The following is a 26,315-nucleotide window of genomic DNA, read 5'->3' on the forward strand; positions in this document are numbered from 1 at the left end:
ACTGTGGCTTACATCAACCATCAAGGGGGAACCAGGAGTTCCCTAGCAATGTTAGAAGTCTTAAAGATAATTCGCTGGGCAGAGTCTCACTCTTGCCACCTGTCAGCGATCCACATCCCAGGCGTAGAGAACTGGGAGGCGGATTTTCTAAGTCGTCAGACTTTTCATCCGGGGGAGTGGGAACTCCATCCGGAGGTGTTTGCTCAACTGGTCCATCGTTGGGGCAAACCAGAACTGGATCTCATGGCGTCTCGCCAGAACGCCAAGCTTCCTTGTTACGGATCCAGGTCCAGGGACCCGGCAGCAACGCTGATAGATGCTCTAGCAGCTCCTTGGTTCTTCAACCTGGCCTATGTGTTTCCACCGTTTCCTCTGCTCCCTCGCCAAAATCAAACAGGAGAGAGCATCAGTGATTCTGATAGCGCCTGCGTGGCCACGCAGGACCTGGTATGCAGACCTAGTGGACATGTCATCTCTTCCACCATAGACTCTGCCTCTGAGGCAGGACCTTCTAATACAAGGTCATTTCAATCATCTAAATCTAATTTCTCTGAGACTGACTGCATGGAGATTGAACGCTTGATTCTATCAAGGCGTGGCTTCTCCGAGTCAGTCATTGATACCTTAATACAGGCTCGGAAGCCTGTCACCAGGAAAATCTACCATAAGATATGGCGTAAATATCTTTATTGGTGGGAATCCAAGAGTTACTCATGGAGTAAGGTTAGGATTCCTAGGATATTGTCCTTTCTCCAAGAGGGTTTGGACAAAGGCTTATCAGCTAGTTCTTTAAAAGGACAGATCTCTGCTCTGTCTATTCTTTTGCACAAGCGTCTGGCAGAAGTTCCAGACGTCCAGGCATTTTGTCAGGCTTTGGTTAGGATTAAGCCTGTGTTTAAAACTGTTGCTCCCCCGTGGAGCTTAAACTTGGTTCTTAAAGTTCTTCAGGGAGTTCAGTTTGAACACCATCATTCCATTGATATTAAACTATTATCTTGGAAAGTTCTGTTTTTGATGGCTATTTCCTCGGCTCGAAGAGTCTCTGAGTTATCTGCCTTACATTGTGATTCTCCTTATCTGATTTTTCATTCAGACAAGGTAGTTCTGCGTACCAAACTTGGGTTTTTACCTAAGGTGGTTTCTAACAGGAATATCAATCAAGAGATTGTTGTTCCATCATTGTGTCCTAATCCTTCTTCAAAGAAGGAACTTCTTTTGCATAATCTGGACTTAGTCCGTGCCTTGAAGTTTTACTTACAGGCTACTAAAGATTTTCGTCAAACATCTGCCCTGTTTGTCGTTTACTCTGGACAGAGGAGAGGTCAAAAAGCTTCGGCAACCTCTCTCTCCTTTTGGCTTCGGAGCATAATACGCTTAGCCTATGAGACTGCTGGACAGCAGCCCCCTGAAAGGATTACAGCTCATTCTACTAGAGCTGTGGCTTCCACCTGGGCCTTTAAAAATGAGGCCTCTGTTGAACAGATTTGCAAGGCTGCGACTTGGTCTTCACTTCACACCTTTTCAAAATTTTACAAATTTGACACTTTTTTGCTTCTTCGGAGGCTGTTTTTGGGAGAAAGGTTCTACAGGCAGTGGTTCCTTCCGTTTAAGTTCCTGCCTTGTCCCTCCCATCATCCGTGTACTTTAGCTTTGGTATTGGTATCCCACAAGTAATGAATGATCCGTGGACTGGATACACTTAACAAGAGAAAACATCATTTATGCTTACCTGATAAATTTATTTCTTTTGTAGTGTATCCAGTCCACGGCCCGCCCTGTCCTTTTAAGGCAGGTCTAAATTTTAATTAAACTACAGTCACCACTGCACCCTATGGTTTCTCCTTTCTCGTCTTGTTTCGGTCGAATGACTGGATATGGCAGTGAGGGGAGGAGCTATATAGCAGCTCTGCTGTGGGTGATCCTCTTGCAACTTCCTGTTGGGAAGGAGAATATCCCACAAGTAATGGATAATCCGTGGACTGGATACACTACAAGAGAAATAAATTTATCAGGTAAGCATAAATTATGTTTCTCCAACATAGGTGTGTCCGGTCCACGGCGTCATCCTTACTTGTGGGATATTCTCTTCCCCAACAGGAAATGGCAAAGTGCCCAGCAAAGCTGGTCACATGATCCCTCCTAGGCTCCGCCTTCCCCAGTCATTCTCTTTGCCGTTGTACAGGCAACATCTCCACGGAGATGGCTTAGAGTTTTTTAGTGTTTAACTGTAGTTTTTATTATTCAATCAAGAGTTTGTTATTTTAAAATAGTGCTGGTATGTACTATTTACTCTGAAACAGAAAAGATATGAAGATTTCTGTTTGTAAGAGGAAAATGATTTTAGCAACCGTTACTAAAATCGATGGCTGTTTCCACACAGGACTGTTGAGAGGAATTAACTTCAGTTGGGGGAAACAGTGAGCAGACTTTTGCTGCTTGAGGTATGACGCATTCTAACAAGACGATGTAATGCTGGAAGCTGTCATTTTCCCTATGGGATCCGGTAAGCCATTTTTATTACAGAAAGAAAAAAAAAAAAAAAGGGCTTCACAAGGGCTTTTAAGACTGTAGACATTTTCTGGGCTAAAACGATTTATATATAAGCATATTTTATACTCCATAGCTTTGAGGAATTATTTTAATCTTGGGAATTATGTAAAATAACCGGCAGGCTTTCCCTAATCATAGGCAGAGTCTCATTTTCGCGCCTCTATTGCGCATTTGTTTTTGGGAAGCATGACATGCAGATGCATGTGTGAGGAGCTCTGATACATAGAAAAGACTTTCTGAAGGCGTCATTTGGTATCGTATTCCCCTTTGGGCTTGGTTGGGTCTCAGCAAAGCAGATACCAGGGACTGTAAAGGGGTTAAATATAAAAACGGCTCCGGTTCCGTTATTTTAAGGGTTAAAGCTTCCAAATTTGGCGTGCAATACTTTTAAGGCTTTAAGACACTGTGGTGAAATTTTGGTGAATTTTGAACAATTCCTTCATACTTTTTCGCAATTGCAGTAATAAAGTGTGTTCAGTTTAAAATTTAAAGTGACAGTAACGGTTTATTTTAAAACGTTTTTTGTACTTTGTTATCAAGTTTATGCCTGTTTAACATGTCTGAACTACCAGATAGACTGTGTTCTGAATGTGGGGAAGCCAAGGTTCCTTCTCATTTAAATAGATGTGATTTATGTGACACAAAATTTAGAGAAAATGATGCCCAAGATGATTCCTCAAGTGAGGGGAGTAAGCATGGTACTGCATCATCCCCTCCTTCGTCTACACCAGTCTTGCCCACACAGGAGGCCCCTAGTACATCTAGTGCGCCAATACTCCTTACTATGCAACAATTAACGGCTGTAATGGATAATTCTATCAAAAACATTTTAGCCAAAATGCCCACTTATCAGCGAAAGCGCGACTGCTCTGTTTTAGAAAATACTGAAGAGCATGAGGACGCTGATGATATTGGTTCTGAAGTGCCCCTACACCAGTCTGAGGGGGCCAGGGAGGTTTTGTCTGAGGGAGAAATTTCAGATTCAGGGAAAATTTCTCAACAAGCAGAACCTGATGTGATTACATTTAAATTTAAATTGGAACATCTCCGCGCTCTGCTTAAGGAGGTGTTATCTACTCTGGATGATTGTGAGAATTTGGTCATTCCAGAGAAATTATGTAAAATGGACAAGTTCTTAGAGGTCCCGGGGCCCCCCGAAGCTTTTCCTATACCCAAGCGGGTGGCGGACATTGTAAATAAAGAATGGGAAAGGCCCGGTATACCTTTCGTCCCTCCCCCCATATTTAAGAAATTGTTTCCTATGGTCGACCCCAGAAAGGACTTATGGCAGACAGTCCCCAAGGTCGAGGGGGCGGTTTCTACTCTAAACAAACGCACCACTATACCCATAGAAGATAGTTGTGCTTTCAAAGATCCTATGGATAAAAAATTAGAGGGTTTGCTTAAAAAAATGTTTGTTCAGCAAGGTTACCTTCTACAACCAATTTCATGCATTGTTCCTGTCACTACAGCAGCGTGTTTCTGGTTCGATGAACTAGAAAAGGCGCTCAATAATAATTCTTCTTATGAGGAGATTATGGACAGAATTCATGCTCTCAAATTGGCTAATTCTTTCACCCTAGACGCCACTTTGCAATTGGCTAGGTTAGCGGCGAAAAATTCTGGTTTTGCTATTGTGGCGCGCAGAGCGCTTTGGCTAAAATCTTGGTCAGCGGATGCGTCTTCCAAGAACAAATTGCTTAACATTCCTTTCAAGGGGAAAACGCTGTTTGGCCCTGACTTGAAAGAGATTATTTCTGATATCACTGGGGGCAAGGGCCACGCCCTTCCTCAGGATAGGTCTTTCAAGACCAAAAATAAACCTAATTTTCGTCCCTTTCGCAGAAACGGACCAGCCCCAAGTGCTACGTCCTCTAAGCAAGAGGGTAATACTTCTCAAGCCAAGCCAGCCTGGAGGCCAATGCAAGGCTGGAACAAAGGAAAGCAGGCCAAGAAACCTTCCACTGCTACCAAGACAGCATGAGATGTTGGCCCCCGATCCGGGACCGGATCTGGTGGGGGGCAGACTCTCTCTCTTCGGTCAGGCTTGGGCAAGAGATGTTCTGGATCCTTGGGCGCTAGAAATAGTCTCCCAAGGTTATCTTCTGGAATTCAAGGGGCTTCCCCCAAGGGGGAGGTTCCACAGGTCTCAATTGTCTTCAGACCACATAAAAAGACAGGCATTCTTACATTGTGTAGAAGACCTGTTAAAAACGGGAGTGATTCATCCTGTTCCATTAGGAGAACAAGGGATGGGGTTCTACTCCAATCTGTTCGTAGTTCCCAAAAAAGAGGGAACATTCAGACCAATCTTAGATCTCAAGATCCTAAACAAGTTTCTCAAGGTTCCATCGTTCAAAATGGAAACCATTCGAACAATTCTTCCTTCCATCCAGGAAGGTCAATTCATGACCACGGTGGATTTAAAGGATGCGTATCTACATATTCCTATCCACAAGGAACATCATCGGTTCCTAAGGTTCGCATTCCTGGACAAGCATTACCAGTTTGTGGCACTTCCGTTCGGATTAGCCACTGCTCCAAGAATTTTCACAAAGGTACTAGGGTCCCTTCTAGCGGTGCTAAGACCAAGGGGCATTGCAGTAGTACCTTACTTGGACGACATTCTGATTCAAGCGTCGTCCCTTCCACAAGCAAAGGCCCACACGGACATTGTCCTGGCCTTTCTCAGATCTCACGGGTGGAAAGTGAACGTAGAAAAAAGTTCTCTATCTCCGTCAACAAGGGTTCCCTTCTTGGGAACAATAATAGACTCCTTAGAAATGAGGATTTTTCTGACAGAGGCCAGAAAATCAAAACTTCTAAACTCTTGTCAAATACTTCATTCTGTTCCTCTTCCTTCCATAGCGCAGTGCATGGAAGTAATAGGTTTGATGGTAGCGGCAATGGACATAGTCCCTTTTGCGCGAATTCATCTAAGACCATTACAACTGTGCATGCTCAGTCAGTGGAATGGGGACTATACAGACTTGTCTCCGACGATACAAGTAGATCAGAGGACCAGAGATTCACTCAGTTGGTGGCTGTCCCTGGACAACCTGTCACAGGGGATGAGCTTCCGCAGACCAGAGTGGGTCATTGTCACGACCGACGCCAGTCTAGTGGGCTGGGGCGCGGTCTGGGGACCCCTGAAAGCGCAGGGTCTTTGGTCTCGGGAAGAATCTACTCTCCCGATAAATATTCTGGAACTGAGAGCGATTCTCAATGCTCTCAAGGCTTGGCCTCAGCTAGCAAAGACCAAGTTCATACGGTTTCAATCAGACATGACGACTGTTGCGTACATCAACCATCAGGGGGGAACAAGGAGTTCCCTGGCGATGGAAGAAGTGACCAAAATCATTCAATGGGCGGAGACTCACTCCTGCCACTTGTCTGCAATCCACATTCCAGGAGTGGAAAACTGGGAAGCGGATTTTCTGAGTCGTCAGACATTTCTTCCGGGGGAGTGGGAACTCCATCCGGAAATCTTTGCCCAAATCACTCAACTGTGGGGCATTCCAGACATGGATCTGATGGCCTCTCGTCAGAACTTCAAGGTTCCTTGCTACGGGTCCAGATCCAGGGATCCCAAGGCGACTCTAGTAGATGCACTAGTAGCACCTTGGACCTTCAAACTAGCTTATGCATTCCCGCCGTTTCCTCTCATCCCCAGGCTGGTAGCCAGGATCAATCAGGAGAGGGCATCGGTGATCTTGATAGCTCCTGCGTGGCCACGCAGGACTTGGTATGCAGACCTGGTGAATATGTCATCGGCTCCACCATGGAAGCTACCTTTGAGACGAGACCTTCTTGTTCAAGGTCCGTTCGAACATCCGAATCTGGTCTCACTCCAACTGACTGCTTGGAGATTGAACGCTTGATCTTATCAAAGCGAGGGTTCTCAGATTCTGTCATTGATACTCTTGTTCAGGCCAGAAAGCCTGTAACTAGAAAAATCTACCACAAAATATGGAAAAAATATATCTATTGGTGTGAATCTAAAGGATTCCCTTGGGACAAGATAAAAATTCCTAAGATTCTATCCTTTCTTCAAGAAGGTTTGGAGAAAGGATTATCTGCAAGTTCTTTGAAAGGACAGATTTCTGCCTTGTCTGTGTTACTTCACAAAAAGCTGGCAGCTGTGCCAGATGTTCAAGCCTTTGTTCAGGCTCTGGTTAGAATCAAGCCTGTTTACAAACCTTTGACTCCTCCTTGGAGTCTCAATTTAGTTCTTTCAGTTCTTCAGGGGGTTCCGTTTGAACCCTTACATTCCGTTGATATTAAGTTATTATCTTGGAAAGTTTTGTTTTTGGTTGCAATTTCTTCTGCTAGAAGAGTTTCAGAATTATCTGCTCTGCAGTGTTCTCCTCCTTATCTGGTGTTCCATGCAGATAAGGTGGTTCTGCGTACTAAACCTGGTTTTCTTCCGAAAGTTGTTTCTAACAAAAACATTAACCAGGAGATAGTCGTGCCTTCTTTGTGTCCGAATCCAGTTTCAAAGAAGGAACGTTTGTTGCACAATTGGGATGTAGTTCGGGCTCTAAAATTCTATTTAGATGCTACAAAGGATTTTAGACAAACATCTTCCTTGTTTGTTGTTTATTCTGGTAAAAGGAGAGGTCAAAAAGCAACTTCTACCTCTCTCTCTTTTTGGATTAAAAGCATCATCAGATTGGCTTACGAGACTGCCGGACGGCAGCCTCCTGAAAGAATCACAGCTCATTCCACTAGGGCTGTGGCTTCCACATGGGCCTTCAAGAACAAGGCTTCTGTTGATCAGATATGTAAGGCAGCGACTTGGTCTTCACTGCACACTTTTACTAAATTTTACAAGTTTGATACTTTTGCTTCTTCTGAGGCTATTTTTGGGAGAAAGGTTTTGCAAGCCGTGGTGCCTTCCATCTAGGTGACCTGATTTGCTCCCTCCCTTCATCCGTGTCCTAAAGCTTTGGTATTGGTTCCCACAAGTAAGGATGACGCCGTGGACCGGACACACCTATGTTGGAGAAAACAGAATTTATGTTTACCTGATAAATTACTTTCTCCAACGGTGTGTCCGGTCCACGGCCCGCCCTGGTTTTTTTAATCAGGTCTGATATTTTATTTTCTTTAACTACAGTCACCACGGTATGATATGGTTTCTCCTATGCAAATATTCCTCCTTTACGTCGGTCGAATGACTGGGGAAGGCGGAGCCTAGGAGGGATCATGTGACCAGCTTTGCTGGGCTCTTTGCCATTTCCTGTTGGGGAAGAGAATATCCCACAAGTAAGGATGACGCCGTGGACCGGACACACCGTTGGAGAAAGTAATTTATCAGGTAAACATAAATTCTGTTTTTTCTACTGGCTATTGCTTCTGTGCGCCGAGTATCTGAGATTGCCGCATTGCAGTGTGATCCTTCTTATCTGGTGTACTATTCGGATAAGACTGTCCTACGTATTAAGTTAGGTTTTCTTCCTAAGGTCGTGTCAGACCGCAACATCAATCAAGAGATTGTGGTTCCTTCCTTGTGTCCAAATCCTCCTCCTGCGAAGGAACATTTGCTTCATAATCTGGACGTGGTCACGCCTTTAAGTTCTTTAGGCTACTATGGATTTTAGACAAACTTTACCCTTGTTTGTTGTCTACTCCGGGAAGCGTAAGGGACAGGTGGTCTCTTCGACTTCCTTATCTTTTTGGTTAAGGAGTGTTATCCACTTTGCTTGTGGGACATAAACCTCCTCAGAGGATTACGGCTCATTCTACTAGAGCAGTGGCTTCCTCTTGGGCCTTTAAGAACGAGGCCTCTATGGATCAGATTTGTAAGATGGCTTTTTCTAAATTTTACAAGTTTGATGTTTTTGCTTCGGCTGAAGCAGCTTTCCGGAGAGGTTTTGCAGGCTCAGATTAGGGTCCGCCTCTCTTTTTGTCCCTCCCCTTATCATTCAGTGTTCTCTAGAGCTTGGTTATGTTTCCCAACAGTAAGGAATGATACCACATAATTTCATTTCCTTCTGTGTATATATAGAGTCCACGGCCCCAGACCATGTTCTCTGATGGGCAGCCATATAAATTATGTTGTTCTTCTGGCACCATTTATACCCTAATGTTTCTCCTACTGTTCCTTGTTCCCTCGACAGAATGACTGGGGGATGGGGGAAGTGGGAGAGGTATTTAAGCCTTTGGCTTTGGTGTCTTTGTCTCTTCCTGGTGGCCAGGTTCAGTATTTCCCAACAGTAAGGAATGATGCCGTGGACTCTCCTTTAAAAACAAAATTATGCTTACCAGATAATTTAATTTCCTTCTGTAAAGGGATATGAAACTCAAAAATATTCTTTCCAATTTACTTCTATTTTCAAATTTGCTTTGTTCCCATGAAATTCTATGTGTTGAATTGATGCCTAGGTAGGCATATGGCGCACTACATGGCAAGAAATAGTGCTGCTATCTAATGCTCTTGCAAATGTATAACATTCTTTCTAAACTGCTGCCATATAGTGCTCCAGAAATGGAACGGCTTCTAAGCATACATCTCTGCTTTTCAACAAAAGATACCAAGAGTACAAATTCAATTTGATAATAGAAGTAAATTAGAAAGTTGTTTAAAATGTCATGCTCTATCTGAATTGTGAAAGGAAAAATTTGGGTTTTATATTCCTTTAACAAATTGTATAATACAAATGTCTCCTGGATCTGTCTGTTTCTTTGTGTACTGTGCTTTGTGATTGTTGGGTGTCAATTGTAAATAGTATTATAGAAAATATTATTTGTTTTATTATATTATGTAATTGTCTTCCATCTATAGGCTCCTCACTGTGAGCACGCATTCTGCAATGCCTGCATCACCCAATGGTTCTCTCAACAACAGACCTGTCCTGTGGATCGCAGTGTAGTGACTGTTGCCCATCTACGTCCAGTTCCCCGCATCATGCGGAATATGCTCTCAAAATTGCAGATTACATGTGACAACGCTGTTTTTGGCTGTACCACCATTGTGCGACTTGACAACCTCATGTCTCACCTCAACGACTGCGAACATAACCCAAAGCGACCAGTAACATGCGAGCAGGGATGTGGGTGAGTAAAGATTTTTGCATCTGTACTTCCAGGTTAGATTTCATAAGGTGTTAAGAGTCCACAAACCTTGACATGTGGGACTGAATTCCTGCCACTAGAAGGCAAAGATACCCAAATACTAAGAGCTTTTCAATCCTTCCACCTCCCTGTACATCTCAATTTTTTTATTTGCTTCCTAGAGACTTGAGATGCTCCAGATTCTATGTTGAAAGGATTTCTCAGACTTACGTGATAAACTTAACCTCTCTTCGTCAGTGAATATTGGATACAGGGGAACAGGAGTACTTGGTAGTGGCACTATATTTCCCTATGGGATTTTAGTCACAGGCCTTTAATATCCTCTGCTGTTACTTGACAGCACTGGATGTGCTCTCTACTGGAATCCTCTTTACCGCAACTGGTAAGTTCAGTGGAGTGGGTGCCTTTCTGTTAAGTATAATGCACTCACGTAGCCCACAGGCTATTTGCAGATACATTTCTCTTGTATAGCATTACTAGGGGACAAATATGTTACACACAGTTCATATTAGATGCTACTATTTTATTATACACTGAGTTTTAAATGGGTACAAGGGTATAAGGATGTTTTAACGCAGGCAGGGGACAGTATATGTTTTATTGAGTTGTTGGTTTTTTTTCCAGTATAGCTTGTACCTTTTTCTTTCTTTATTTTTCTTTCTAATGACACGATGAGTCCACGGATCATCTAACTACTATTGGGAATATCACTCCTGCCCAGCAGGAGGCGGCAAAGTGCACCACAGCAAAGCTGTTAAAAATCACCTCCCTTCCCTCCCACCCCAGTCATTCTCTTTGGCTACGTTAGAGCAAGGAAGTGGTAATATTAGGTGTTTGAAGATTATTCAATCAAGAGTTTATTATTTTTTGTTTGATTAAATAACACAAGCTTGTGTTATTTGTTCTGATAGGGTGTAGCCGTAGTCCACATCAGTCTCTTCAGTAGAGCAGTGGTGGCTTTAAAGCAATGGGAACTTGTGGGACATAATTCTCACTGCGCCTCCCATATATCTAATGCTACCCTAATACTGAAAGTCTGAATAAGATTACTCAGACTTTATAGTTTTCTCCAACATAGGTGTGTCCGGTCCACGGTGTCATCCTTACTTGTGGGATATTCTCTTCCCCAACAGGAAATGGCAAAGAGCCCAGCAAAGCTGGTCACATGATCCCTCCTAGGCTCCGCCTACCCCAGTCATTCTCTTTGCCGTTGTACAGGCAACATCTCCACGGAGATGGCTTAGAGTTTTTTAGTGTTTAACTGTAGTTTTTATTATTCAATCAAGAGTTTGTTATTTTGAAATAGTGCTGGTATGTACTATTTACTCTGAAACAGAAAAGAGATGAAGATTTCTGTTTGTAAGAGGAAAATGATTTTAGCAACCGTTACTAAAATCGATGGCTGTTCCACACAGGGCTGTTGAGAGGAATTAACTTCAGTTGAGGGAACAGTGAGCAGAATCTTACTGCTTGAGGTATGACACATTCTAACAAGACGATGTAATGCTGGAAGCTGTCATTTTCCCTATGGGATCCGGTAAGCCATTTTTATTACAGACAATAAATAAGGGCTTCACAAGGGCTTTTGGAGACTGTAGACATTTTCTGGGCTAAATAGATTCATATATAAACATATTTAGCCTTGAGGAATCATTTTAATCTGGGTATTTTGTAAAATAATATCGGCAGGCACTGTTTTGGACACCTTATTCTCTAGGGGCTTTCCCTAATCATAGGAAGAGTCTCATTTTCGCGCCGGTATTGCGCACTTGTTTTTGAGAAGCATGACATGCAGTCGCATGTGTGAGGAGCTCTGATACATAGAAAAGACTTTCTGAAGGTGTCATTTGGTATCGTATTCCCCTTTGGGCTTGGTTGGGTCTCAGCAAAGCAGATACCAGGGACTGTAAAAGGGTTAAAGATAAAAACGGCCCCGGTTCCGTTATTTTAAGGGTTAAAGCTTCCAAATTTGGTGTGCAATACTTTTAAGGCTTTAAGACACTGTGGTGAAATTTTGGTGAATTTTGAACAATTCCTTCATATTTTTTCGCAATTGCAGTAATAAAGTGTGTTCAGTTTAAAATTTAAAGTGACAGTAACGGTTTTATTTTAAAACGTTTTTTGTACTTTGTTATCAAGTTTATGCCTGTTTAACATGTCTGAACTATCAGACTGTGTTCTGTATGTGGGGAAGCCAAGGTTCCTTCTCATTTAAATAGATGTGATTTATGTGACACAAAATTTAGAGAAAATGATGCCCAAGATGATTCCTCAAGTGAGGGGTGTAAGCATGGTACTGCATCATCCCCTCCTTCGTCTACACCAGTCTTGCCCACTCAGGAGGCCCCTAGTACATCTAGCGCGCCAATACTCCTTACTATGCAACAATTAACGGCTGTAATGGATAATTCTATCAAAAACATTTTAGCCAAAATGCCCACTTATCAGCGCAAGCGCGACTGCTCTGTTTTAGATAATACTGAAGAGCATGAGGACGCTGATGATATTGTTTCTGAAGGGCCCCTACACCAGTCTGAGGGGGCCAGGGAGGTTTTGTCTGAGGGAGAAATTTCAGATTCAGGGAAAATTTCTCAACAAGCTGAACCTGATGTGATTACATTTAAATTTAAGTTGGAACATCTCCGCGCTCTGCTCAAGGAGGTGTTATCCACTCTGGATGATTGTGAGAATTTGATCATCCCAGAGAAACTATGTAAAATAGACAAGTTCCTGGAGGTCCCGGGGCCCCCAGAAGCTTTTCCTATACCCAAGCGGGTGGCGGACATTGTAAATAAAGAATGGGAAAGGCCCGGTATACCTTTCGTCCCTCCCCCCATATTTAAAAAATTGTTTCCTATGGTCGACCCCAGAAAGGACTTATGGCAGACAGTCCCCAAGGTCGAGGGGGCGGTTTCTACTTTAAACAAACGCACCACTATACCCATAGAAGATAGTTGTGCTTTTAAAGATCCTATGGATAAAAAATTAGAAGGTTTGCTTAAAAAGATGTTTGTTCAGCAAGGTTACCTTCTACAACCGATTTCATGCATTGTCCCTGTCACTACAGCCGCGTGTTTCTGGTTCGATGAGCTAGAAAAGGCGATCACTAGTGATTCTCCTCCTTATGAGGAGATTATGGACAGAATCCGTGCTCTCAAATTGGCTAATTCTTTCACCCTAGACGCCACTTTGCAATTGGCTAGGTTAGCGGCGAAAAATTCTGGGTTTGCTATTGTGGCGCGCAGAGCGCTTTGGTTGAAATCTTGGTCAGCGGATGCGTCTTCCAAGAACAAATTGCTTAACATTCCTTTCAAGGGGAAAACGCTGTTTGGCCCTGACTTGAAAGAGATTATCTCTGATATCACTGGGGGTAAGGGCCATGCCCTTCCTCAGGATAGGTCTTTCAAGGCCAAAAATAAACCTAATTTTCGTCCCTTTCGTAGAAACGGACCAGCCCCAAGTGCTACGTCCTCTAAGCAAGAGGGTAATACTTCTCAAGCCAAGCCAGCCTGGAGACCAATGCAAGGCTGGAACAAGGGAAAGCAGGCCAAGAAACCTGCCACTGCTACCAAGACAGAATGAAATGTTGGCCCCCGATCCGGGACCGGATCTGGTGGGGGGCAGACTCTCTCTCTTCGCTCAGGCTTGGGCAAGAGATGTTCTGGATCCTTGGGCACTAGAAATAGTCTCCCAAGGTTATCTTCTGGAATTCAAGGGGCTTCCCCCAAGGGGGAGGTTCCACAGGTCTCAATTGTCTTCAGACCACATAAAAAAACAGGCATTCTTACATTGTGTGGAAGACCTGTTAAAAATGGGAGTAATTCATCCTGTTCCATTAGGGGAACAAGGGATGGGGTTCTACTCCAATCTGTTCGTAGTTCCCAAAAAAGAGGGAACGTTCAGACCAATCTTAGATCTCAAGATCCTAAACAAGTTTCTCAAGGTTCCATCGTTCAAAATGGAAACCATTCGAACAATTCTTCCTTCCATCCAGGAAGGTCAATTCATGACCACGGTGGATTTAAAGGATGCGTATCTACATATTCCTATCCACAAGGAACATCATCGGTTCCTAAGGTTCGCATTCCTGGACAAGCATTACCAGTTCGTGGCACTTCCTTTCGGATTAGCCACTGCTCCAAGGATTTTCACAAAGGTACTAGGGTCCCTTCTAGCGGTGCTAAGACCAAGGGGCATTGCAGTAGTACCTTACTTGGACGACATTCTGATTCAAGCGTCGTCCCTTCCTCAAGCAAAGGCTCACACGGACATAGTCCTGGCCTTTCTCAGATCTCACGGATGGAAAGTGAACGTAGAAAAGAGTTCTCTATCTCCGTCAACGAGGGTTCCCTTCTTGGGAACAATAATAGACTCCTTAGAAATGAGGATTTTTCTGACAGAGGCCAGAAAAACAAAACTTCTAAAATCTTGTCAAACACTTCATTCCGTTCCTCTTCCTTCCATAGCGCAGTGCATGGAAGTAATAGGTTTGATGGTAGCGGCAATGGACATAGTTCCTTTTGCGCGCATTCATCTAAGACCATTACAACTGTGCATGCTCAGTCAGTGGAATGGGGACTATACAGACTTGTCTCCGACGATACAAGTAAATCAGAGGACCAGAGATTCACTCCGTTGGTGGCTGTCTCTGGACAACCTGTCACAAGGGATGAACTTCCGCAGGCCAGAGTGGGTCATTGTCACGACCGACGCCAGTCTGATGGGCTGGGGCGCGGTCTGGGGACCCCTGAAAGCTCAGGGTCTTTGGTCTCGGGAAGAATCTCTTCTACCGATAAATATTCTGGAACTGAGAGCGATACTCAATGCTCTCAAGGCTTGGCCTCAGCTAGCAAAGGCCAAGTTCATACGGTTTCAATCAGACAACATGACGACTGTTGCGTACATCAACCATCAGGGGGGAACAAGGAGTTCCCTGGCGATGGAAGAAGTGACCAAAATCATTCAATGGGCGGAGACTCACTCCTGCCACCTGTCTGCAATCCACATCCCAGGAGTGGAAAATTGGGAAGCGGATTTTCTGAGTCGTCAGACATTACATCCGGGGGAGTGGGAACTCCATCCGGAAATCTTTGCCCAAATTACTCAACTGTGGGGCATTCCAGACATGGATCTGATGGCCTCTCGTCAGGACTTCAAGGTTCCTTGCTACGGGTCCAGATCCAGGGATCCCAAGGCGACTCTAGTAGATGCACTAGTAGCACCTTGGATCTTCAACCTAGCTTATGTATTCCCACCGTTTCCTCTCATCCCCAGGCTGGTAGCCAGGATCAATCAGGAGAGGGCATCGGTGATCTTGATAGCTCCTGCGTGGCCACGCAGGACTTGGTATGCAGATCTGGTGAATATGTCATCGGCTCCACCATGGAAGCTACCTTTGAGACGAGACCTTCTTGTTCAAGGTCCGTTCGAACATCCGAATCTGGTCTCACTCCAACTGACTGCTTGGAGATTGAACGCTTGATCTTATCAAAACGAGGGTTCTCAGATTCTGTTATTGATACTCTTGTTCAGGCCAGAAAGCCTGTAACTAGAAAAATTTACCACAAAATATGGAAAAAATATATCTGTTGGTGTGAATCTAAAGGATTCCCTTGGGACAAGGTAAAAATTCCTAAGATTCTATCCTTTCTTCAAGAAGGATTGGAGAAAGGATTATCTGCAAGTTCCTTGAAGGGACAGATTTCTGCCTTGTCTGTGTTACTTCACAAAAAGCTGGCAGCTGTGCCAGATGTTCAAGCCTTTGTTCAGGCTCTGGTTAGAATCAAGCCTGTTTACAAACCTTTGACTCCTCCTTGGAGTCTCAACTTAGTTCTTTCAGTTCTTCAGGGGGTTCCGTTTGAACCCTTACATTCCGTTGATATTAAGTTATTATCTTGGAAAGTTTTGTTTTTGGTTGCAATTTCTTCTGCTAGAAGAGTTTCAGAATTATCTGCTCTGCAGTGTTCTACTCCTTATCTGGTGTTCCATGCAGATAAGGTGGTTTTACGTACTAAACCTGGTTTTCTTCCGAAAGTTGTTTCTAACAAAAACATTTACCAGGAGATAGTCGTCCCTTCTTTGTGTCCGAATCCAGTTTCAAAGAAGGAACGTTTGTTGCACAATTTGGATGTTGTTCGCGCTCTAAAATTCTATTTAGATGCTACAAAGGATTTTAGACAAACATCTTCCTTGTTTGTTGTTTATTCTGGTAAAAGGAGAGGTCAAAAAGCAACTTCTACCTCTCTCTCTTTTTGGATTAAAAGCATCATCAGATTGGCTTATGAGACTGCCGGACGGCAGCCTCCTGAAAGAATCACAGCTCATTCCACTAGGGCTGTGGCTTCCACATGGGCCTTCAAGAACGAGGCTTCTGTTGATCAGATATGTCGGGCAGCGACTTGGTCTTCACTGCACACTTTTACCAAATTTTACAAGTTTGATACTTTTGCTTCTTCTGAGGCTATTTTTGGGAGAAAGGTTTTGCAAGCCGTGGTGCCTTCCATTTAGGTGACCTGATTTGCTCCCTCCCTTCATCCGTGTCCTAAAGCTTTGGTATTGGTTCCCACAAGTAAGGATGACGCCGTGGACCGGACACACCTATGTTGGAGAAAACAGAATTTATGTTTACCTGATAAATTACTTTCTCCAACGGTGTGTCCGGTCCACGGCCCGCCCTGGTTTTTTAATCAGGTCTGATAATTTATTTTCCTTAACTACAGTCACCACGGTATCATATGGTTTCTCCTATGCAAATATTCCTCCTTTACGTCGGTCGAATGACTGGGGTAGGCGGAGCCTAGGAGGGATCATGTGACCAGCTTTGCTGGGCTCTTTGCCATTTCCTGTTGGGGAAGAGAATATCCCACAAGTAAGGATGACGCCGTGGACCGGACACACCGTTGGAGAAAGTAATTTATCAGGTAAACATAAATTCTGTTTTTTTTTTTTTTCCACAGGTCTATGTGAGGGAGAGGACCTCTCAATCCTGGTGAGCTGTCTTACTGCCGGGCAGATTTCTAAGGTAAGTGCTAAGTTTATTTTCTGGGGTATGTACACAGGAAAATTGGCACTTTATTATATATAAGGACACAAAGATGACATCCTTGAGAGTGAGGATATGTTATAAGGGAAGTTACAGCAGGCACTGGGGACGTAGAGATATGGCTCATATGTTAGGTGCAATTTCACAACTCCCGACGGCTTTATTTTTACACTCATTAGCCGCCTGGGAGGTTTAACTTGATACACCCACGATGGGCGGAGTTAAGCGAAAATGTTTGTGCGCCTTTTTGGTCTGTATAACACCATTTCCGGTGGTACGGATAAGCGGTTATGAGTATTCTGTTACATTATGACGCAGCAGAAAGGCCTCACATACTATACTAACGTGTCTTAAATGAGTCCGGACGCCTACTATTTGTAAATTATTTGATCCGGTGGCAGGCAGGCACCTCAGCAAAGCTTAGCTGAGGTGTGGAGATTGTCTGTCTGCTTTTTATTGTTAAAGTCAATTTTTTTTTTTATTGTAAAGCAAAATAAAGGTTACTTTTAACATTGTTGTTATTTAATATAAAGTATCAAAATTCAAGTTTTAAAGGAATTACAAGAACATATTAGTACATGGATCCATGGTACAATAATTAAAAACAGATAAACAAATACCAATACATAAAAGAATATATAAAAACAATAATAAAAACAAGAGTGACCGCTCCGGGGTCTGGTGTGCACAAATAGATCAATAAACAATGTGTGTATAAAACATATATGCAGTGTATACAGAGAACACAGAGTGTGTGTGCTTCAGAATCCACAGATTCTGAATGGTGTAACAATACAAAAAACTAATAATAAAAAATATATAGCAAGTCCAATGTTCCAATAGGTGAAAAAAACGTCCAAATGTGTAGTAATACTCCCAGGTGTAAACAAAAATAAAAAATATCAAACAAAAAATAGTAAAAAAACAGTCAGTGTATTGCAAACAGTTCCTCAAAAATAATTATGATTCCAAGCCAAAAAAAATGTGAAAATAATATTCAATGTGAAATGGATTCCTGGTAGTGCTCAAATTTTATTTTACACATCTGTCATATTCCTCTATCACCCCTATTTGACCTGGCCTTTTAGGCGCTCCTTTCACTTTTTTCATATTTTCTGTTAGACCCTCATGGGTAACTAGGGACCCATTCGTTTAGGGAGCTTAAGGTCATTTTAAGTTAGCGCTGTCGGATACCTATTGTGTTACTTTTAACATTTAAAGACACAGTAACTTTTTTTTTTTTTTGAGGTAATTCTAGTTAAGGTATCCAATTTTTAATTGATCAAATTGTGAATAAAGATGGACCATGAGGCCCTGCGAGATTCTAGTTAAGGTATCCAATTTTAATGGCTTAAAATGTAAAGCAGAATTACGTTACTTTTAACATTTAAAGACACAGTAACTTTTTTTTATGAGGTAATTCTTAAGATTTACAATTTTTATTTGATCAATTTGTGAATAAAGATGTTGCATATACTTTGTTTTGATACTAATGTGGAACCACCAATCCCTCATATATTGAGAGAACTTTACAGTTCAGGGATAAAAAAAATTCTGAGCCAACATTGTCTAAGGCGGATGCTGTTCAGGAGCCTTCTGACGATGTTCAATATTTGCGGCAGCTTTCTCCTCAAGTGTCCCAAAACTTAGCGTCCATTCAACCAGTGCCCTGCACTTCCTCCACAATTTCTGGAGTTATCTTGCAAGACATCGCTTCCCTCATGTCCTCTTCGATTTCGGGTGCGTTGTCTGCTTTTCCCATGCTGCAGGGAAAGCGCAAGAGGAAAAGTAAACATTCAGTGAGCGACGTTAATGACACAGTTGTTGCTATTTCAAAGGTCTCCTCCCAGAAGCACTAGGGAAGAGGATACTTCGGTAGCATCTGAGGGTGAAATCTCAGATTCTTACAGTATAATTCCTCCTGCTAATACTGAAGTAGTATCTTTCAGGTTTAAGCTAGAACACCTCAGTCTGTTACTTAAGGAGGTTTTAGCTACTCTGGACGACAGCGACACCATGGTCGTAGTTAATCCTAAGAAATCCAGTAAGCTAAACAAATATTTTGATGTACCTTCCATGGTGGAGGTTTTTCCTGTACCAGATCAAGCTTCTGAGATCATTGCTATATTTAATCATTTGATCATTGCTCCTATATTTAAAAAGATGTTTACCCATAGCGGACTCTATCAAGGAGTCTTGGCAGATGGTACCCAAGGTGGAAGGGGCAATTTCCACGCTAGACAAGAGAACTACTATTCCCATAGAGGATAGTTGTTCCTTTAAGGATCCTATGGATAAGAAGTTAGAGGGGTTGCTCAAGAAAATGTACGTACACCAGGGTTTACAATGGCAACCTGCAGTTTGTATGGCTACTGTCTTGGTTTCATGCATTGTCTGATTCTATTCGGACAGACACTCCCCTCAATGAAATCCAGGATAGGATAAAGGCCCTTAAGTTGGCCAACTCCTTTCTTACAGATGCTTCCCTTCAGATTATTAAGCTGGGAGCTAAGATTTCAGGCTTTGCCATATTGGCTCGCAGAGCTTTATGGTTAAAATCTTGGTCTGCGGATGTGTCGTCTAAGCTTTTGGCGATTCCTTACAAGGGCAAAGACTTTTGTTTGGGCCTGGTTTGATGGAGATAATTTCTGATATTACGGGAGGTAAGGGTCATTCCTCCCTCAGGTTAAGAGTAATTTCTCCAACATAGGTGTGTCCGGTCCACGGCGTCATCCTTACTTGTGGGATATTCTCTTCCCCAACAGGAAATGGCAAAGAGCCCAGCAAAGCTGGTCACATGATCCCTCCTAGGCTCCGCCTACCCCAGTCATTCTCTTTGCCGTTGTACAGGCAACATCTCCACGGAGATGGCTTAGAGTTTTTTAGTGTTTAACTGTAGTTTTTATTATTCAATCAAGAGTTTGTTATTTTAAAATAGTGCTGGTATGTACTATTTACTCAGAAACAGAAAAGAGATGAAGATTTCTGTTTGTATGAGGAAAATGATTTTAGCAACCGTCACTAAAATCCATGGCTGTTCCACACAGGACTGTTGAGAGCAATTAACTTCAGTTGGGGGAACAGTGAGCAGTCTCTTGCTGCTTGAGGTATGACACATTCTAACAAGACGATGTAATGCTGGAAGCTGTCATTTTCCCTATGGGATCCGGTAAGCCATGTTTATTAAGATAGTAAATAAGGGCTTCACAAGGGCTTATTAAGACTGTAGACTTTTTCTGGGCTAAATCGATTCATTATTAACACATATTTAGCCTTGAGGAATCATTTAATCTGGGTATTTTGATAAGATTATATCGGCAGGCACTGTTTTAGACACCTTATTCTTTAGGGGCTTTCCCAAATCATAGGCAGTGCCTCATTTTCGCGCCGGTGTTGCGCACTTGTTTTTGAGAGGCATGACATGCAGTCGCATGTGAGAGGAGCTCTGATACTTAGAAAAGACTTTCTGAAGGCGTCATTTGGTATCGTATTCCCCTTTGGGCTTGGTTGGGTCTCAGCAAAGCAGATACCAGGGACTGTAAAGGGGTTAAAGTTAAAAACGGCTCCGGTTCCGTTATTTTAAGGGTTAAAGCTTCCAAATTTGGTGTGCAATACTTTTAAGGCTTTAAGACACTGTGGTGAAATTTTGGTGAATTTTGAACAATTCCTTCATATTTTTTCGCAATTGCAGTAATAAAGTGTGTTCAGTTTAAAATTTAAAGTGACAGTAACGGTTTTATTTTAAAAAGTTTTTTGTACTTTGTTATCAAGTTTATGCCTGTTTAACATGTCTGAACTATCAGATAGACTGTGTTCTGAATGTGGGGAAGCCAGAATTCCTTCTCATTTAAATAAATGTGATTTATGTGACAATGACAATGATGCCCAAGATGATTCCTCAAGTGAGGGGAGTAAGCATGGTACTGCATCATTCCCTCCTTCGTCTACCCGAGTCTTGCCCACTCAGGAGGCCCCTAGTACATCTAGCGCGCCAATACTCCTTACTATGCAACAATTAACGGCTGTAATGGATAATTCTGTCAAAAACATTTTAGCCAAAATGAACACTTATCAGCGTAAGCGCGACTGCTCTGTTTTAGATACTGAAGAGCATGACGACGCTGATGATAATGGTTCTGAAGGGCCCCTAAACCAGTCTGATGGGGCCAGGGAGGTTTTGTCTGAGGGAGAAATTACTGATTCAGGGAACATTTCTCAACAAGCTGAACCTGATGTGATTACGTTTAAATTTAAGTTGGAACATCTCCGCATTCTGCTTAAGGAGGTATTATCCACTCTGGATGATTGTGACAAGTTGGTCATCCCAGAGAAACTATGTAAAATGGACAAGTTCCTAGAGGTCCCGGGGCTCCCAGAAGCTTTTCCTATACCCAAGCGGGTGGCGGACATTGTAAATAAAGAATGGGAAAGGCCCGGTATTCCTTTCGTCCCTCCCCCCATATTTAAAAAATTGTTTCCTATGGTCGACCCCAGAAAGGACTTATGGCAGACAGTCCCCAAGGTCGAGGGAGCGGTTTCCACTTTAAACAAACGCACCACTATACCCATAGAAGATAGTTGTGCTTTCAAAGATCCTATGGATAAAAAATTAGAAGGTTTACTTAAAAAGATGTTTGTTCAGCAGGGTTACCTTCTACAACCAATTTCATGCATTGTCCCTGTCGCTACAGCCGCGTGTTTCTGGTTCGATGAGCTGATAAAGGCGGTCGATAGTGATTCTCCTCCTTATGAGGAGATTATGGACAGAATCAATGCTCTCAAATTGGCTAATTCTTTCACTCTAGACGCCACTTTGCAATTGGCTAGGTTAGCGGCTAAGAATTCTGGGTTTGCTATTGTGGCGCGCAGAGCGCTTTGGTTGAAATCTTGGTCAGCTGATGCGTCTTCCAAGAACAAGCTACTTAACATTCCTTTCAAGGGGAAAACGCTGTTTGGCCCTGACTTGAAAGAGATTATCTCTGATATCACTGGGGGTAAGGGCCACGCCCTTCCTCAGGATCGGCCTTTCAAGGCAAAAAATAAACCTAATTTTCGTCCCTTTCGTAGAAACGGACCAGCCCAAAGTGCTACGTCCTCTAAGCAAGAGGGTAATACTTCTCAAGCCAAGCCAGCTTGGAGACCAATGCAAGGCTGGAACAAGGGAAAGCAGGCCAAGAAACCTGCCACTGCTACCAAGACAGCATGAAATGTTGGCCCCCGATCCGGGACCGGATCTGGTGGGGGGCAGACTCTCTCTCTTCGCTCAGGCTTGGGCAAGAGATGTTCTGGATCCTTGGGCGCTAGAAATAGTCTCCCAAGGTTATCTTCTGGAATTCAAGGGGCTTCCCCCAAGGGGGAGGTTCCACAGGTCTCAGTTGTCTTCAGACCACATAAAAAGACAGGCATTCTTACATTGTGTAGAAGACCTGTTAAAAATGGGAGTGATTCATCCTGTTCCATTAGGAGAACAAGGGATGGGGTTCTATTCCAATCTGTTCATAGTTCCCAAAAAAGAGGGAACGTTCAGACCAATCTTAGATCTCAAGATCTTAAACAAGTTTCTCAAGGTTCCATCGTTCAAGATGGAAACCATTCGAACTATTCTTCCTTCCATCCAGGAAGGTCAATTCATGACCACGGTGGATTTAAAGGATGCGTATCTACATATTCCTATCCACAAGGAACATCATCGGTTCCTAAGGTTCGCATTCCTGGACAAGCATTACCAGTTCGTGGCGCTTCCTTTCGGATTAGCCACTGCTCCAAGGATTTTCACAAAGGTACTAGGGTCCCTTCTAGCTGTGCTAAGACCAAGGGGCATTGCTGTAGTACCTTACTTGGACGACATTCTGATTCAAGCGTCGTCCCTTCCTCAAGTAAAGGCTCACACGGACATTGTCCTGGCCTTTCTCAGATCTCACGGATGGAAAGTGAACGTGGAAAAGAGTTCTCTATCTCCGTCAACAAGGGTTCCCTTCTTGGGAACAATAATAGACTCCTTAGAAATGAGGATTTTTCTGACAGAGGCCAGAAAAACAAAACTTCTAGACTCTTGTCGGATACTTCATTCCGTTCCTCTTCCTTCCATAGCGCAGTGCATGGAAGTGATAGGTTTGATGGTAGCGGCAATGGACATAGTTCCTTTTGCGCGCATTCATCTAAGACCATTACAACTGTGCATGCTCAGTCAGTGGAATGGGGACTATACAGACTTGTCTCCGAAGATACAAGTAAATCAGAGGACCAGAGACTCACTCCGTTGGTGGCTGTCCCTGGACAACCTGTCACAAGGGATGACATTCCGCAGACCAGAGTGGGTCATTGTCACGACCGACGCCAGTCTGATGGGCTGGGGCGCGGTCTGGGGATCCCTGAAAGCTCAGGGTCTTTGGTCTCGGGAAGAATCTCTTCTACCGATAAATATTCTGGAACTGAGAGCGATATTCAATGCTCTCAAGGCTTGGCCTCAGCTAGCGAGGGCCAAGTTCATACGGTTTCAATCAGACAACATGACAACTGTTGCGTACATCAACCATCAGGGGGGAACAAGGAGTTCCCTAGCGATGGAAGAAGTGACCAAAATCATTCTATGGGCGGAGTCTCACTCCTGCCACCTGTCTGCTATCCACATCCCAGGAGTGGAAAATTGGGAAGCGGATTTTCTGAGTCGTCAGACATTGCATCCGGGGGAGTGGGAACTCCATCCGGAAATCTTTGCCCAAGTCACTCAACTGTGGGGCATTCCAGACATGGATCTGATGGCCTCTCGTCAGAACTTCAAAGTTCCTTGCTACGGGTCCAGATCCAGGGATCCCAAGGCGGCTCTAGTGGATGCACTAGTAGCACCTTGGACCTTCAAACTAGCTTATGTGTTCCCGCCGTTTCCTCTCATCCCCAGGCTGGTAGCCAGGATCAATCAGGAGAGGGCGTCGGTGATCTTGATAGCTCCTGCGTGGCCACGCAGGACTTGGTATGCAGATCTGGTGAATATGTCATCGGCTCCACCATGGAAGCTACCTTTGAGACGAGACCTTCTTGTTCAGGGTCCGTTCGAACATCCGAATCTGGTCTCACTCCAGCTGACTGCTTAGAGATTGAACGCTTGATCTTATCGAAGCGAGGGTTCTCAGATTCTGTTATCGATACTCTTGTTCAGGCCAGAAAGCCTGTAACTAGAAGGATTTACCACAAAATTTGGAAAAAATATATCTGTTGGTGTGAATCTAAAGGATTCCCTTGGGACAAGGTTAAGATTCCTAAGATTCTATCCTTCCTTCAAGAAGGATTGGAAAAAGGATTATCTGCAAGTTCCCTGAAGGGACAGATTTCTGCCTTGTCTGTGTTACTTCACAAAAAGCTGGCAGCTGTGCCAGATGTTCAAGCCTTTGTTCAGGCTCTGGTTAGAATCAAGCCTGTTTACAAACCTTTGACTCCTCCTTGGAGTCTCAACTTAGTTCTTTCAGTTCTTCAGGGGGTTCCGTTTGAACCCTTACATTCCGTTGATATTAAGTTATTATCTTGGAAAGTTTTGTTTTTGGTTGCAATTTCTTCTGCTAGAAGAGTTTCAGAATTATCTGCTCTGCAGTGTTCTCCTCCTTATCTGGTGTTCCATGCAGATAAGGTGGTTTTACGTACTAAACCTGGTTTTCTTCCAAAAGTTGTTTCTAACAAAAACATTAACCAGGAGATTATCGTACCTTCTCTGTGTCCGAAACCAGTTTCGAAGAAGGAACGTTTGTTGCACAACTTGGATGTTGTTCGCGCTCTAAAATTCTATTTAGATGCTACAAAGGATTTTAGACAAACATCTTCCTTGTTTGTTGTTTATTCCGGTAAAAGGAGAGGTCAAAAAGCAACTTCTACCTCTCTCTCTTTTTGGATTAAAAGCATCATCAGATTGGCTTACGAGACTGCCGGACGGCAGCCTCCCGAAAGAATCACAGCTCATTCCACTAGGGCTGTGGCTTCCACATGGGCCTTCAAGAACGAGGCTTCTGTTGATCAGATATGTAGGGCAGCGACTTGGTCTTCACTGCACACATTTACCAAATTTTACAAGTTTGATACTTTTGCTTCTTCTGAGGCTATTTTTGGGAGAAAGGTTTTGCAAGCCGTGGTGCCTTCCATTTAGGTGACCTGATTTGCTCCCTCCCTTCATCCGTGTCCTAAAGCTTTGGTATTGGTTCCCACAAGTAAGGATGACGCCGTGGACCGGACACACCTATGTTGGAGAAAACAGAATTTATGTTTACCTGATAAATTACTTTCTCCAACGGTGTGTCCGGTCCACGGCCCGCCCTGGTTTTTTAATCAGGTCTGATAATTTATTTTCTTTAACTACAGTCACCACGGTATCATATGGTTTCTCCTATGCAAATATTCCTCCTTAACGTCGGTCGAATGACTGGGGTAGGCGGAGCCTAGGAGGGATCATGTGACCAGCTTTGCTGGGCTCTTTGCCATTTCCTGTTGGGGAAGAGAATATCCCACAAGTAAGGATGACGCCGTGGACCGGACACACCGTTGGAGAAAGTAATTTATCAGGTAAACATAAATTCTGTTTTTCGTTCCTCTCGAAATTTCAAGGGAAATCCTTCCACTCCTTCCTCTGAGCAGGAGCAGTCCAAGCCTTCTTGGAGGCCCAATCAGTCTCCAAGAGGCCTGCTGTTGAGTCAGACATCATGAAGGGCCTGTCCCCGATCCGGGATCTGTAGACAAGAGGCATTCTTACACTGTGTATGGGACCTCTCCGACCTGGGAGTGATACTGAACGGGGTCTGGGGTTCTATTCCAATCTGTTCGTGGTTCCCAAAGAGGGAACCTTCAGACCAATTTTAGATCTCAAGAGTCTAAACAAATTTCTCAGAGTACCGTCCTTCAAGATGGAAACTTTTTTTCCAATCTTCCTTTGGTTTCAGAGAGTCAATTTATGACCACCGTAAATTTAAGGGACACATACCTGCATATTCCCATCCATCAACAAGCATGATCACACAATCTTTCCTACGGTCTCACGGATGGAAGGTAAATTTGGAAAAGAGTTCCTTAGTTCCAACTACAAGGGTATTTTTTTCTGGGGAACCATAATAGACGAATAGATGAGAATTTTTCTGACAGAAGTCAGGAAATCAAAGATTTTTGATTGGGATTCTCTTCTTTGGTGGTTGTCTCAGGATCATCTCTCCCAGGAAACCTGCTTTCGCAGACCCTCTTGGGTGATTGTGACAGACGCCAGCCTTCTGGGGTGGGGCGCAGTCTGGGGCTCCCTAAACATTCTATAGCTGAGAGCAATCTTCAATGCTCTTCTGGCCTGGCCTCAGTTAGCCTCGGCCCGGTTCATCAGGTTCCAGTCGGACAATATAATCTCAGTGGCTTACATCAACTATCAGGAAGGAACTCTTGAGTTCCTTGGCTATGACAGAGGTACCAAAATCATTCAGTGGGCAGAGACCCACAAAATTTTGTCTGTCGGCGATCCACATTCCAGGAGTGGACATCTGGGAGGCGGACTTCCTAAGCAGATAGACCTTTCACCCGGGAGAGTGGGAACTCCATCCGGAAGTATTTGTTTTCCAGCCTGATTCTCAAGTGGAGTCAGCCGGAATTGGATCTCATGACATCTCGGCAAAATGCAAAGATTCCGAGG

General features: G+C 43.6%; 1 protein-coding gene across 1 annotated transcript in view; it reads left to right on the plus strand.

Moving 5' to 3' along the window:
* RNF41 (ring finger protein 41) overlaps positions 1 to 26,315 on the plus strand; it is a 204,980-nt gene that overhangs the window by 123,518 nt on the left and 55,147 nt on the right. Inside the window, exon 3 of the mRNA XM_053708103.1 lies at positions 9,338 to 9,609. Coding sequence (XP_053564078.1) covers positions 9,338 to 9,609 — 272 coding nt within the window. The remainder of the gene's footprint in view (positions 1 to 9,337; positions 9,610 to 26,315) is intronic.

Source organism: Bombina bombina, chromosome 3 (genome assembly GCF_027579735.1).
Source record: "Bombina bombina isolate aBomBom1 chromosome 3, aBomBom1.pri, whole genome shotgun sequence".
In the NCBI taxonomy this organism is placed as follows: Eukaryota; Metazoa; Chordata; class Amphibia; order Anura; family Bombinatoridae; genus Bombina; species Bombina bombina.